The sequence below is a fragment of the Leptodactylus fuscus genome, chromosome 3, assembly GCF_031893055.1.
Source record: "Leptodactylus fuscus isolate aLepFus1 chromosome 3, aLepFus1.hap2, whole genome shotgun sequence".
NCBI lineage: Eukaryota > Metazoa > Chordata > Amphibia > Anura > Leptodactylidae > Leptodactylus > Leptodactylus fuscus.
In genome coordinates, this window is record NC_134267.1 from 114,903,903 (window position 1) to 114,917,247 (window position 13,345).

A 13,345-nucleotide genomic window follows, 5' to 3' on the forward strand; every position below is an offset into this window, starting at 1 on the left:
GTATCACAGTCACAGTTTGCTATGTGTAGTATAGATTTTAAACATAATGGTGAATATGAGCAAAATACTGCTAGTCTTCTCGGGGTGGACCCCAGTAAATGCTACAGAGATGATTTTCTGGGGTCTTACTCTGCATATTGGCATAGTGAAGAAACCACAAATTTGACAGTATTGGAGTACAGACGTCTTGTATAACACTCCAATCTATTGAATAGCCATAACCAGGATACATTTTGAAGCAATCCTGAAATTGTTACAATACAATGATAATGCACAGTACCCACCCCGTGATGCCTCAAACTTTGACCTATTTAAAGTCAGGTCAGTCTTTGACCATTTTAGCGCCAAATTTGCAGCGTTATGCATGCCTGATCAGAACATTTCTATAGGTGAGTCCTTGATCAGGTTCAAAGGGAGGCTAAAATTCCACCAATACCTGTCCAGTAAGAGGGCACAGTATGGCATAAAGATGTATAAACTGTGCAAGAGCAGCTCAGGATACACTTATAAGTTTAGGGTTTATGAATGAAGGTACAGCCCCCTGATTTTGATGCACCCAATGCTGGACCAGAGTTGTGACCTATATGTGAATAACCTTTTCACAGCATAAGAACTGCAGCCTGTGAGACCGTGCACAGAAATCAGAGAGGCCTCCCTAGGACACAGATTGTACACTTCAGAATGGGCGAGAGTAGGCAGTCTGCTGTTGGTCAAGTTTAAGGACAAGAGGGATGTCTTTGTACTGACCACAATTCATGGCAAAGGCAACACCCCTGTCCCTGTGCGTGGTTACCCCCAAGCCAGACTGCATCCTGGCATACAATAATTACATGAGAGGAGTTGATCTATCTGATAAAGTCCTGAAGCCGTACAGTGCAATGTTAAAAACAAGAGTATCGCACAAAAAGCTGGCCGTACATGTGGTACAGATGACTCTGCATAACGCCTATGTACTATCAAGATGTGCAGGCCGGAGAAAGTTATCAAGGCTCTGACATTCGGGCGCCAGGAAGGGCAGGGCCCTGGTACTTCTGGTACTAGTACTATAACGCTTTCCTAGTGAAGTCCTACAAACTGCCAAAAAAGGGAAGACCCAAAAAAGACACCATTTATCAGTGTGACCTGCCCTGAACAACCTGGTCTGTGCATGAAGGATTGCTTCAGACTGTACCACACAACCATTGATTGATTGATTTTTTTTTTTAAGTTATTTTCCCTGGTATATCACCTCCTTAAAGTGGCGTAACTAGAAATGGCGGGGCCCTGTGGCGAACTTTTGACATGGCCCCCCCTCCTCTGCATTCCGGCGCGCTCTATTATGTCCCTTAGTGGCCCCTGCACACAGTATTATGTCCATTAGTGGGCCCTGCACACAGCATTATGTCCCTTAGTGGCCCCTGCACACAGCATTATGTCCATTAGTGGGCCCTGCACACAGCATTATGTCCCTTAGTGGCCCCTGCACACAGCATTATGTCCCTTAGTGGCCCCTGCACACAGCATTATGTCCCTTAGTGGGACCCCAGAGTATAATAATCGGAGACCCAGGGGAATAAAAATATAAAAAAAACCTGTTACCTGTCCCGCTGCAGTCCTCCACTGTTGGCCTTCTTCAATGACGTCGGACGTCACATGACCCGGGACGCAGGCTGGGTTCATGTGACGTCAGACAACTAGGCCGAAGCCTGACCGGAGCCTGGGGAGGTAAGTAACACAGTTTTTTATGTTTCTTACCTCTCTCCGGCCTCCGATCATTATACTCGGGGGTCTGCAAAGACCCCCGAGTATAATAATAGTCTTTGTGGGGCCCACGGTGTCACTTACCGATCCCGGCCCAGCCAGGGTCGGTAAGTAAATAGGGCCCGTTATCGGCTGGAATAACTCCAGCTGGTAACGGCCTATTAAGAAAAAAGAAAAAACCGCGGTGTTAGTGGCTGTCACCGGGCCCCCTAATGTCCCTGGCCCTGTGGCAGCTGCCTCCGCGGTAGTTACACCACTGCCTCCTTATACTGACATGTACCTCAAAGATTTACTTTTATTCTGTGTTATGCAGTAATTTCTGGACAATAAATGAATGTCATACCAGCGGGGGACCAAATTCTCTATATACCCCTTGATACATTTTTTAAGGGGTGTAATTACCAAACTGAGGTAATTTATTAAGGGTTTTCACTGTTCTGCCACCTCAGGGGCTCAGCAGATGCGACAGTGTACCTGAGAACTATTACAGTAAAATCTTCCCTCCAAATAGTGTTCTGTCCCTTCTCAGTCCCACTGTGTGACTCATACAGAAGTTTACACCCACATCTGGGGCATTTCTTTAGTCAGGAGGAATTGCTTAATGAATGCATTTTCTCCTTTAACCCCTTGTGAATGTGTAACTTCTAGGGCTAAATGAGGGGTCTGTTTTCCAAAATGGGGGCCGCTTTCTGTGAATTTCCACTGTTTTGGCAACTCAGGGGCTCTGCAAATCCGAAATGTGCCTGAAACTGATCACAGCAAAATCTACCCTCCAAAAGCTCATTGGCACTCCTTCCCTCGCTGTGTGCCCCTATATCAGTTTACATTTATATAGGGTACTGTGGTAGTTGGGAGAACTTATATAACAAATTGTGTGATGCAATTTTCTGCTTTAACCCTTTGTGAATGTGTAACTTTTGAGGCTAAATGAACAAATCAGTAAAAGAAAATTAAAGGGGCTCTATCAGCAAAATTATGCTGTATGAGCCCCACATATGCGTGAATAGCCTTTAAAAAGGCTATTCAGGCACCACAAACGCCATAATCCGCCCCCTCTGTGCCCGTGTGAACGGGCCCTTACTAGATTAATCCCTTGATAAATGGCTTTTGGAAATGTTCTTGAAAATTGCTGTTTGGTCTGCTTGGGATCCCCACGAACAGAAACCTAATCCACCTAAAAAAGCTGTTACCTGTGGAAACCATAGACTATAATGGGGTCTCCCAGGTTTCTGCCCGAAAAATGAGAAGACTTTTCTCTCCGCATTTTTAAAGCGGAATGGGGAACGAAATCGCTGAGCGGAGATAAGGCACAGGTGTGAATCTAGCCTGACTTGTAAGCCTTATAATGTCCCTAAAAAAAAATGAAAGGGAGATTAAAAAGATTGATGCCAACATAAAGCAGAGATATGGTACATTAGATTTATGACATATTTGGATGATCTGAATATCTATATGAAAAGCAGATCAAGAAACCTATCTTTTTAAATTGCATCTTTTTTTAAAAAAAATTTATTTGTTTTTTTAAATAAATAAACAAAAAACTTATCGATCAAAGTTTACTACGGAGACAAAATACAATGTGCATGAAAAAAAATCTCAAAATCACTGAGTTAAAGTGTTCCAAAAATATTACTGCATAAAGTGACACGTCAGATTTGAAAAAAATCGAGCTCTGTCAGTAAGTAAAAAACTGGCTGCGGCGGGAAGGGGTTAAACACATTGAACTAGTCCATGTGACATTACTGTTAAGCTTTTTAAAGAGCCAGGGGCGATTCAGGACAGTGCTGGGGGGATGCTTCTGGTGTAGACATCATGTGAAGTAGGTTTAGTGTGAGCTATTGCAGCAGTTTGACCTTTCATGCAGTCGGGTCATGCTGTCAATGAACAGCGTCCTGCCATTTCACCTCCAGACAGACAGATGCAACCTCACAGTACTATCCCAGACATCTTTTACTCATTCCTAGTATGTAGCACTGTGTCTTACTCTCATGGCTATGTCACATCTCACTGGCTCCCTCCCGCCCCAATATTTATGGCAATTTTACAATTGCAAACAAAATCAGAATTGTACTCGGTTAAAACAACAAATTAATCAAATTAATTTAATTTATCGCTTTGCCTTGGTTGATGCCCTGACTGGTTACTTTCTAATAGTCTGTTTAGTAGTAGGATGCAGATGCAGAATGCTCCAAAAAATATACCAATTGTAGTAATACGAAATAAAAAAGAGACTGTAATTGTTTTTTTTAGGGCTTAAATACTGTACCTTGTCCACTTAACAATTATGCCATAGTCTGCCTAAAAAACTTCTCTAAGGATCAGATCACGTTATGTTTTTTGTTTTTTACATTTGTTTAGCAGATCCATCTAAAGTATGCAGAAAAAGAACACTAATAGATGCAAACTGCTGGTAATGCGTTTACATAGACAACAATGTTAAAAAAAATAAAAAAACACATATGTTTGTCGTTTTTTTTTTTTTTTTTTTTTTTTTTAAAGATACAAAAACATTGTATACTATACTTTTGTGTCCATCCAAATAATAAAACTGGCAGAAATTTTTTTTTTTTTTTTTAACATTCCATATGTAAATGGCTGACCATCAGTTTGCATCCGTTTGCATTTGTATTTTTTTTTTGTATCACATAAACACTTAAACGGATGTTAAAAAAAAAAAATCTGAACAGACCACACATTGCATAAATGCAGCTTTTTTTTTTGTTGTAGACTTCCTGACAGATGCCTTAGTAGATGCGGTTTGGTTGTCGGCCTGCTCTGTGGCCCTAGCAAATTTAGCTAGGCGTGCAATTTGGCTTAACTGATAAGGAGATGTTGCATCCAAGTCTAGCTTTTGTAATCTCCCATGTAGTGGAGAATACTTGTTTGGCCCTGCCCCAAGGCTGCAAATTTTAACCAAGGCTGCGGATAAAAAGAAAGGGTTTACTGTCCCATCTACTAATAATTTTTGCAGGTCCTTTTGGAGGTCCAACAGAAGCATGGAGGCCTCGAACAGATCCAAAGGCTGGTCGGACCAGGGGTAGAAAGCAGAAGGCTTTCCTGATAAATACTCCCTGAGATAGACTGGAGATCTCCCATCAATGACTCCAGATTCCAGGTGGAAGGAAGAGTAAAAAACTTTCTTCCAGTCTGGGGAAACATCTCCCTACGCCCTGGGGTTTGGACACCCATCAAGAATGGGGTGACTCTAGGAGTTTCTCCCTACTTCCCCATCAAGGTACCAGGTCACAAGGACTCAAACACTAGTCAGTCAACCTTAGAAATAGACATGCATAGTCTTGTGAGCAAAAATGTCAGGTACCCCTTTTACCCTGGAAGAGGTGGGTAAAAGGTTCTTTTCCCATCTTTTTCTGGTAAAGAAGTCAGAGGGGTCCCTCTGTTTTTATACTCTGGATCCCAGAGTAATCCTCCCTTGAGGTGGATGCACTATTCCACAGGTGCCCATTCAGTCTATGCCTTCCCTCCATTTTTTTTTTTTCTCATTCCGGAAGTCTGCTGCTGATCTCTCTTTTGATAGAAAAGCACTCCAGGCAGTGGTCCTTCCTTAATTTTATTTCCAAATTTTTCCAATTTCATTCTTTCTCTGGTGTTGTCATGGGAGACGGGAATAAATGATAATTGTTTAGAGTAGTGGGATTTTCCTGATGCCATGACAGCACCATCCTTTATTCCTTCTGTTTTCTGGTTGGTGGTGGTTGGAAAAGGAAAAAAAGGGGAGTTCCCCTTTGGAATTTCTTATCTATCTTATCTATTTCTTTACCTACTATGAAATCTACTGAGAGGGGAGGCTCCACCAGTCTCTATTGGGTAGGTGCCCTGTTCCTGGAGGAGGATCCCCCCCCCCTTCTCTCTCTCATCCAATTATTGTAAGTAATTATTATTTTCAAGTATTTGTATATTAGAAAATTGGATGATTTTCTATTCTATAAAAAATTAAAACTGAAATTCCTCTTTTCTCTTTTCCTAAGTAGGGATTATTTGTTTGGTATTAAGATTATTTATTCATTTTTTTTGTTCATTTGGAGGGAAGATTTTGCAAGTTACATGTTACTATTAAATAACCATCTGGTCCGTTTTAGACATATTTCTGACTGGCACATGTAAACCGGCTGCCAGTTTGTCCTGGCACATGGCCACAAGGCACTTACAGCACCAGAATGCGAATAACATATACAACTGCAACATTTAAGAGATGTTTTCTGCCAATTGAGACCCATGCTATCCAGCTGTATTGACAGAAGCACTAAGCAAAGCTTGTACAATCTTGAACTAAGGCTGCATTTACACAGCACTTTTTTTGCCGAAGAACTGCATGCAGTTTTTAATGAGATTGATAAAAAGCACATTTCTTTTATGCTAGAGGTTTTTAATTTAAAGGGGTTGGCCACTTGCAGACCAATATTGAGAGACAAATGTTATGGTTTGTATAAGAAAAAGTTGTACAATTTTCCAATATACTTTCTGTATCAATTCCTGACAGTTTTCTAGATCTCCGCTTGCTGTCATTCATTCTGTTACTTCTAGAGGATAAAAGTCTGACCATGATCATGTGATTTACGGTCAATGGTCATGTGATGAGTACACAGGTGCTGCTCGTTACAGTCACAGCACAGTAATCAGACATCTGCCTGGTAATCAGCTGTACACCTGTGTGCTCATCACATGACCATGGACCGGAAATCACATGACCATGGTCAGACTTTTATCCTCTAGAAGTAACAGAATGAAGGACAGGAAGCAGAGAGCTAGAAAACTGTGAGGAATTGATGCAGAAAGTATATTGGAAAATTGTACAACTTTTTATTGTACATTTGTTTGTCAATATTGGTCTGAAAGTGGCCAACCCCTTTAATAACCAATATCATAAAGGAGACATCTTTTCTGATCAGTAATTTCTAGAATTAGGGGCCATTCACATGTTGGGAATTAAAGAGGAATTTGAGGTGGATTTCCAATCCGCTGTGGCTTTCGCTCTCTGATTAGACTCAGTTGAATGGGGTGAATCAGCGGAGTAGCTCATGTCATGTTTTGTGGCTGAAATAGCCATTGAATCTGCGACAAGATCAAGATGTATGCTTGCTTATGTGTTTTTTCTTCCTGCATTGATCTCTGCCTCACATTGAAATTTGGTGCTGATAATCAGAATCTGTCACAAAATCGACACCAAATTCTACCATCAGAACATACCCTTCAATAGTAATGTAGGCATCCATTTAGTAGAAGGTAGATTTGTCAATAGAAGAGTACTGTACTTTGCTAACTAAGCCTATCTATGTGTCCTGTATATTCTGAGAATTGTGCTTTACTACTTGTACTTTTTCTTATTTTTGTTTTGTATTTTATTTCTCTTGTAGTTAATCCAATTGATCATTAGCCACTTAGCTCTTCCAGATTTGTGTCGGCTGGCACAGACTTGCAAGCTCTTGTATCAGCATTGCTGTGATCCTCTTCAGTACACCCACTTAAGTTTACAGCCTTACTGGGCCTCTCTGACTGATGCTTCTTTGGAGTATCTTTTGCCTCGATGCACACTAGTTCAATGGCTGAATCTGTCCTGGACTGGAAACAGAGGCTTCATCACTACCTCAGGATTTAGCAGGTAATGAAAATGTCCATGACCAGAGATAGTGTTATTCTTATTGTACACACACAGCACCTTATCCTGAAAAGTCATCCTAAAGTTACTGTATGCTGTAACATAACATCATACTACTTTAACCACTGAAAGTATAAAAACTTGTGAAATAAATGCAGCACAAATCTAACTGCAAGATGCCTGAATGTTCATTCCTGATCAAAGTCTCCTGTAGACATGTCCAGTGATCAAATGATAGGTGACTTCATCTTTTTCATGACACAGTTTGAGAATTATGTATCACCTTGTGTAAACAAGAGATGTCCTGCTGACCGTAATGACAAGTGAGTGAGAGGAGTAGTAGAAGTATATACAGGAGTATAAGGAATTCGGTTATTAGTACTAAGAAGACAAAAGATAAATATACGTGAGCACTGAGTGTCTACATCATTACGGGCAATGTATCGGCTGGTGTAGAAGAATCTTTAGACACTTTGCATATGTCTTTGTTAGATCAGAAGGAGTTCAGGGACCTAGTTCATGGGACAGAGGAACATTTCTAAACCTTTCCTCAGGATTGTCTCCTTGGCTGCACTCCATGATTCAGTCCTTATTTTGATCTCAAAAGGTGTACAGAGGACAGATATTAAAGTACAAAACTTGCAAGTACAGTCACTTTTACAGTATATAGTATCATGGTAGTTTCACTTCTGTTTATAAGAGGAACTTTCAGCATCTCCACCTATTCAAGATCTTATCATCTGCTACTTGTCATAGCCCTACTGATTCCAGCACAGAATTTTCTCTGTAGCCCGCATCATTCCTGAACAACAAGCTTAGTTAGTTTTGATGTTCTGGTTAAGTAGAGTTAGTGCCAGTGACTCAGGCAGGGCGTGATTCAGATTCAGAGGCAGTCAGTGTCAGGGCTGAGAATCACATCCATTTGTCTGCTTCTGCCTCCCAATTTGTAGGATAATACGCGCAGTGGACACACAATTTCCAAAACTGTTGCAGTTTTGGAAATTGTAGCATGTCAATTATACCTACAGAAATGCTGACTGTTTCCCTATAGGTATAAGTGAAGCAGAAAGTCTGCAGAGGAAACCTCTGAGAACTTTGTATGAAAAGTACCTCGGGAAATAATGTGATGCATTGCCGCCCCATTTTTTCCCCGCAGCGCTTTTTTGCTGTGGCATACTATGTGGGGTCCTAGCCTTATTCATTTGTACGTGATGGAAACCACTTTAGATTAAGGCCACATGCATCAGACCCGCTGTGGGAAGACACATCTAAAAATTGGACCTGTATGGACTAAAAAAAACACTTAGGAACCTCAAGTGAACAGACTGCAATAATTTGACATGGCTGTGTGTTTAAAACCCGCAGAGCAAGGCACTTTGTGTTTCTGCAGTGTGTAGATGGGATTTCCCATCCACTACACTGCTACTGTATTTCACAACGGTTTAGCCACCAGAGATTTTGCAGCAGCTAACACACTGCAAGTACACAACGTGTGTCCCTGGCCTTTAAAATCTTTTCCTAAGTTTCAGGGAAGGAAAACGGCTCTATGCTACTACTATGATATCTCAGATTAGGTAACAGACCCCTACTCTCTACACTTCTTAATTCTGATTTCCTGTTAAGTGCTAAATATAGCGATTTTCTATCTCACATATGTGCAATTACAACAAATGGCTAATTGGTCACAAAAGAACTTGTTAACCATTTCAGGTTCCGTGTGAAATATCATTCTTCCCATTTAATTAAACCCTCTGGGCTGCATGAAAAAGGCTGGTTCCATTTTTAATAGTTCAGTGCAGACACCAAATTTGCTTGAATGACTGTTTTGAGTAGAGCATCATTCCAGGCATGTATCCTTGGCAAAGCTCCTGGACTCAGCCAGAGGCAATGACATAATAATTAAAAATCACATCACTCTTTTAACAAAATGTGCAACAGCGATTATAATTTAATAGACTTTCTAGAAGATTTTGTAAAAGTTTAACCACCTTGCTATTTTCCAATCCCCTCATCCTCTAGCTAAATAATTTGACATACATTTTTCCACTAGATTTGCAGTGTGCATACACAGTATACTGCTTCGGGCATGTAAATATCCAGAGGCTAGGCTGAAGGTAATTTAACTTATTGATGATGTTATTTATTGGTGAGCTATATGTAATTTGGCATAAATATATACACAGCTGTATTTTTTTTTAACACTATCATCTAGAAAATACTACAAAGCGGACTTTTAGTAATGCAGTTCTCCAAGTTTTCTGGTATAATTGCATTCAGATGGCAAAGTGCCACATTTACAGTATGATCTGCTGCTTACAGTCTCCCCACAAATCTTATCCCACAAGTGATATGTACCACATATCCATAGGATAAGTGATAAATGTCTGATCTATGGGGACCCCGTTCTTGCGCACTGTATGACTGCACTGAGCAGGGGCAGATTATCATAAGGGCAAAAATGGGTGTTTGCAAGGGGGCCCAGTGGCCCCCATTATAATCCAACCTTGTATTCATCTGTACTGGCAGCCAGAGCACAGGGGAGGCAAGTAACGCTGTTTGTTATGTTTAGTAGAGAGGATAATAGTAGTTCAGGTATGCTTCACCCAAGCCCAAAGTTTTAGAAAATGCATAACGATTTTGTGATCCTATGTATGTGCTTTTTTCATTTTATTAGTGCAGAGGGCCATTCTGGGACATTCTACTGTGTGGTGGCCACTTTGGGACATTATACCATGTGTAGGGGGTTCTGTGAGACATTATACTGTATGGAGGACACTATGAGACATTATACTGTGTGGAAGGGCTGCTGTGGAACATTATACTGTGTAGAGGGGCTGCTATGGGACATTACACTATGTGTAGGGGCCGCTATTAAGTGAACTGAAGTAAATGATGTTATAAGGCAACTGATTAGGTCTCAAAAAAAATCAGTATCTCACTTAGACTATATACGGGGGAGGTAAAGCCCATATGAAGAACACTATATGTATTGTCGCTAATCATTATTCATATTGATAGGTCTCTTTTTAAGAGTGCGTCTATATGGACCTAATTTACTCCTCACCCCCTGTAGTTTCTCCATGCATGTTTTTGATGATCAGCTATGGTGGACACTTCTCCTCTGATTTGATGTGGTACCAGATAGTAGGGAAATATAGGGAAACTTATAGTTAGGATTGGAGACTGTTATCTGAGTCCCATCTCCCTTATATATTTCACGTACTTCTGATCCTACGTAGGGTGCCAACTTGTCAAGTGGAGAGACAATGACAGTGAGACTACCTCTTTTTTATCGGTAGCGCTCTTTTTGATCCTTCAGCGTGTTACCAGTATAATACTCCAGTGACAACAGAGGAGTTATTTGGGAGCCCCTTCTATTCATTACCCTTTCTTTAGGTGTCTTCACGTGTGCACCTAATATCCTTTAGTTTTTGTATATCCAGCAAACTTATCAGAGTCTCAGTGGGATAGAGTGTTAGACGTTCACTTTTTATGCAATTGTTTTGTCTGGATATAAACTACATATATTTATAGTAAATCTTAATAAAAGTTAAGTTTTATTTCTAATATTTCTTTTGAGAACGATCACTATGAATAATGAATACTTGGGTCTCCATCAGAATTAGTATTCAAGTTCTAGGGAGGGCTACACTTCTCTGTTTCTCATTCCCATAGATTTCAAATATCTTCTAGACCAGGGGTCCCCAACCGCCGGTCCGCAGACCAGTACCGGGCCGCAGGGCATGTTGCACCGGTCCGCAGGGCCGGCGTTAGGGGGGATAAACCAGGCAATTACTGTGCTGTGCAGCAGCCGCTGGGCATTGTAGTTACTTCTAGCTGCGCAGTGGCCATGCAAGCAGACTCCGGGGAAGGCTCTGTGAGCTGCTGTATGAGAGGTTATAGCCCCGCCTCCTCCAGTCTCAGGCTCAGCAATGGGTGCAGGGCCGTGTGAAGCCTTGCTGCTGCTACAGCTCAGCTCCTGCCATCTGCATCCTACAAAGTCTCCCCCAGGAGGAGGAGAAGAGCTCCGTAGAGCAAAGTGAAAGAGAAAAACCACCAGGTACCTACTGGGGGGAGGGGGGGGGCTACTTCTATTAATGTCAGGAATTTAGGGTTATTAAACTAGTTTTAGTAACTCCATGTGCCTCATAGTAATAGCAGTTAACCCCATAATGTCCCTCACATTAACCCCTGTGTGCTTCACATAATGGTTACTAATATGTGAGACATATGCAGGAACTAATAAAGGACCTTAATGATAAAGATAATTATTACCTCCATATGTCTCACATATCAGTAACCCTTATGTAAAGCACACAGGGGTTAATGTGAGGGACATGATGGAGTTAACTGCTATTACTATAAGGCACATGGAGTTACTCAGCTGTAATGTACATAACCATACTTTTTATTCACAACTGAGGATAAAAGTATGGACCCAGTGGCATGAGGGCTCACACCTGCGCCCGGTCTCCACTTTCAGGTTTCCGTCTTCTGCCTGAGAAACTGGACAGGAGACGGAAACCGACAGTCACTTTTTAAACCCATTCATTTGAATGAGTTTGCAAAATGTCCCCCCGTGAGTGTTTTGTGGTCTCCACAGTGAAACTGTTTTTTTTAACCCCCATGCTTAACCGCGCCCCCAACCACACCCTTTCCCCTGGTTTTCTTTGACTAGTCATTCCAATTTTATTTATTTATTTAATTAAATGCTATTGCCCATACATTTCAGTCATCGGTTCAATCTGAGCTTTTGCAAAATGACACTCAAAATGGGCAAAATGCCTCAGCAGACACTGTAACATGCCTGCCATGGGCAATGTAGACGGATGAAGCAGAACCAATTATGCCAGTGTGATTCTGGGTTTACGTTGTAAGTGCTAATAGTTCTTCTGATACTGAGAAATAATTCTACTATTGAATCTTTACTTAATGGAGGACCATACATGTTTAGATCACTAAAATGCTTATAAAATGTAATTTTTTTAGCTTGCTTTTTCTGTGTAAAGTAAATGCCTTGGGGTTTATTACTGAATACGGGTGTCATTGTTGACGTTTGACTCTCCAAATATGATAAAATAGCTGACTGGGCAAACAAATGTAAATGAAAGTCAGGTTGTTTTCTATTATTGGAAAAGGGAGCTTAAGCCACCTCGGAATAATATGTTTAGAGGAAAATATCCCTAGAGCAAAATATCACTTCAAGCTAGTATCTTTTGCTATTATTCTTGAGAAAAAAAATAAAAATCTCTCATTATTTGACTGTATCAGCATAGTTATGAGACCACTAGTGCTGTCATTGCCAACACCAAGCTGAGCTGTGCTTTGCAAGTCAAAACTGTATTTAGGAAGCACACGTAAATGTGCAATTGTCGGCCTTGTGTAGAGAACCAGAAGGTCTAGAAGGTGCTATCACACCATGAGTGTCTCCATGTCAGGAGCCTGCCAAGGTATGCATTACACCTTTCCTAATTAATTCTTTCGCAGGTTCCTCGTGTGTTATGTTGGGTTGTAGCAGTGATTTTTCTTGTCCATATATTTCCATGTTTACCTATTGACCCTACAGCAAATGACTGTTCCTTTTAACAAGTTAACAATGTGGTATATGTAAGCTTTTGTCCTTGCTTTCACAATTGAGGCTTCACACCTCTTTTTTATTAGCATTAGGCATATGCTTGAAGCTCCATATACTGTATATTACACCATTGTTACATTTTTCCATTTCTATTAGAGGACAGGTACACTTATTGTGCTGTACATTTTAGGTTTGCATATATATATATATATATATATATATATATATATATATATATAAATTTTTTTTTTTTTTTAATCTCTCTCTCTTTCTCTCTCTCTCTCTCTCTCTCTCTCTCTCTCTCTCTCTCTCTCTATATATATATATATATATATGATTAAAATCATTTGCTATATCATGTTTAATTTAAATCCTCCACTATTTATCAGATCTGGATACTATTATAAGCTAGAATG

At 40.6% G+C, this 13,345-nt stretch overlaps 1 protein-coding gene across 5 annotated transcripts in view; it reads left to right on the forward strand.

Annotated features, from left to right (window-relative positions):
* The window catches only part of FBXL4 (F-box and leucine rich repeat protein 4), a 29,522-nt gene that overhangs the window by 6,492 nt on the left and 9,685 nt on the right, over positions 1–13,345 (forward strand). For all 5 annotated transcript variants that reach the window (XM_075268198.1, XM_075268197.1, XM_075268201.1 and 2 more), the window contains exon 4: positions 7,113–7,357. In XM_075268198.1, the coding sequence (XP_075124299.1) occupies positions 7,113–7,357 (245 nt within the window). The remainder of the gene's footprint in view (positions 1–7,112; positions 7,358–13,345) is intronic.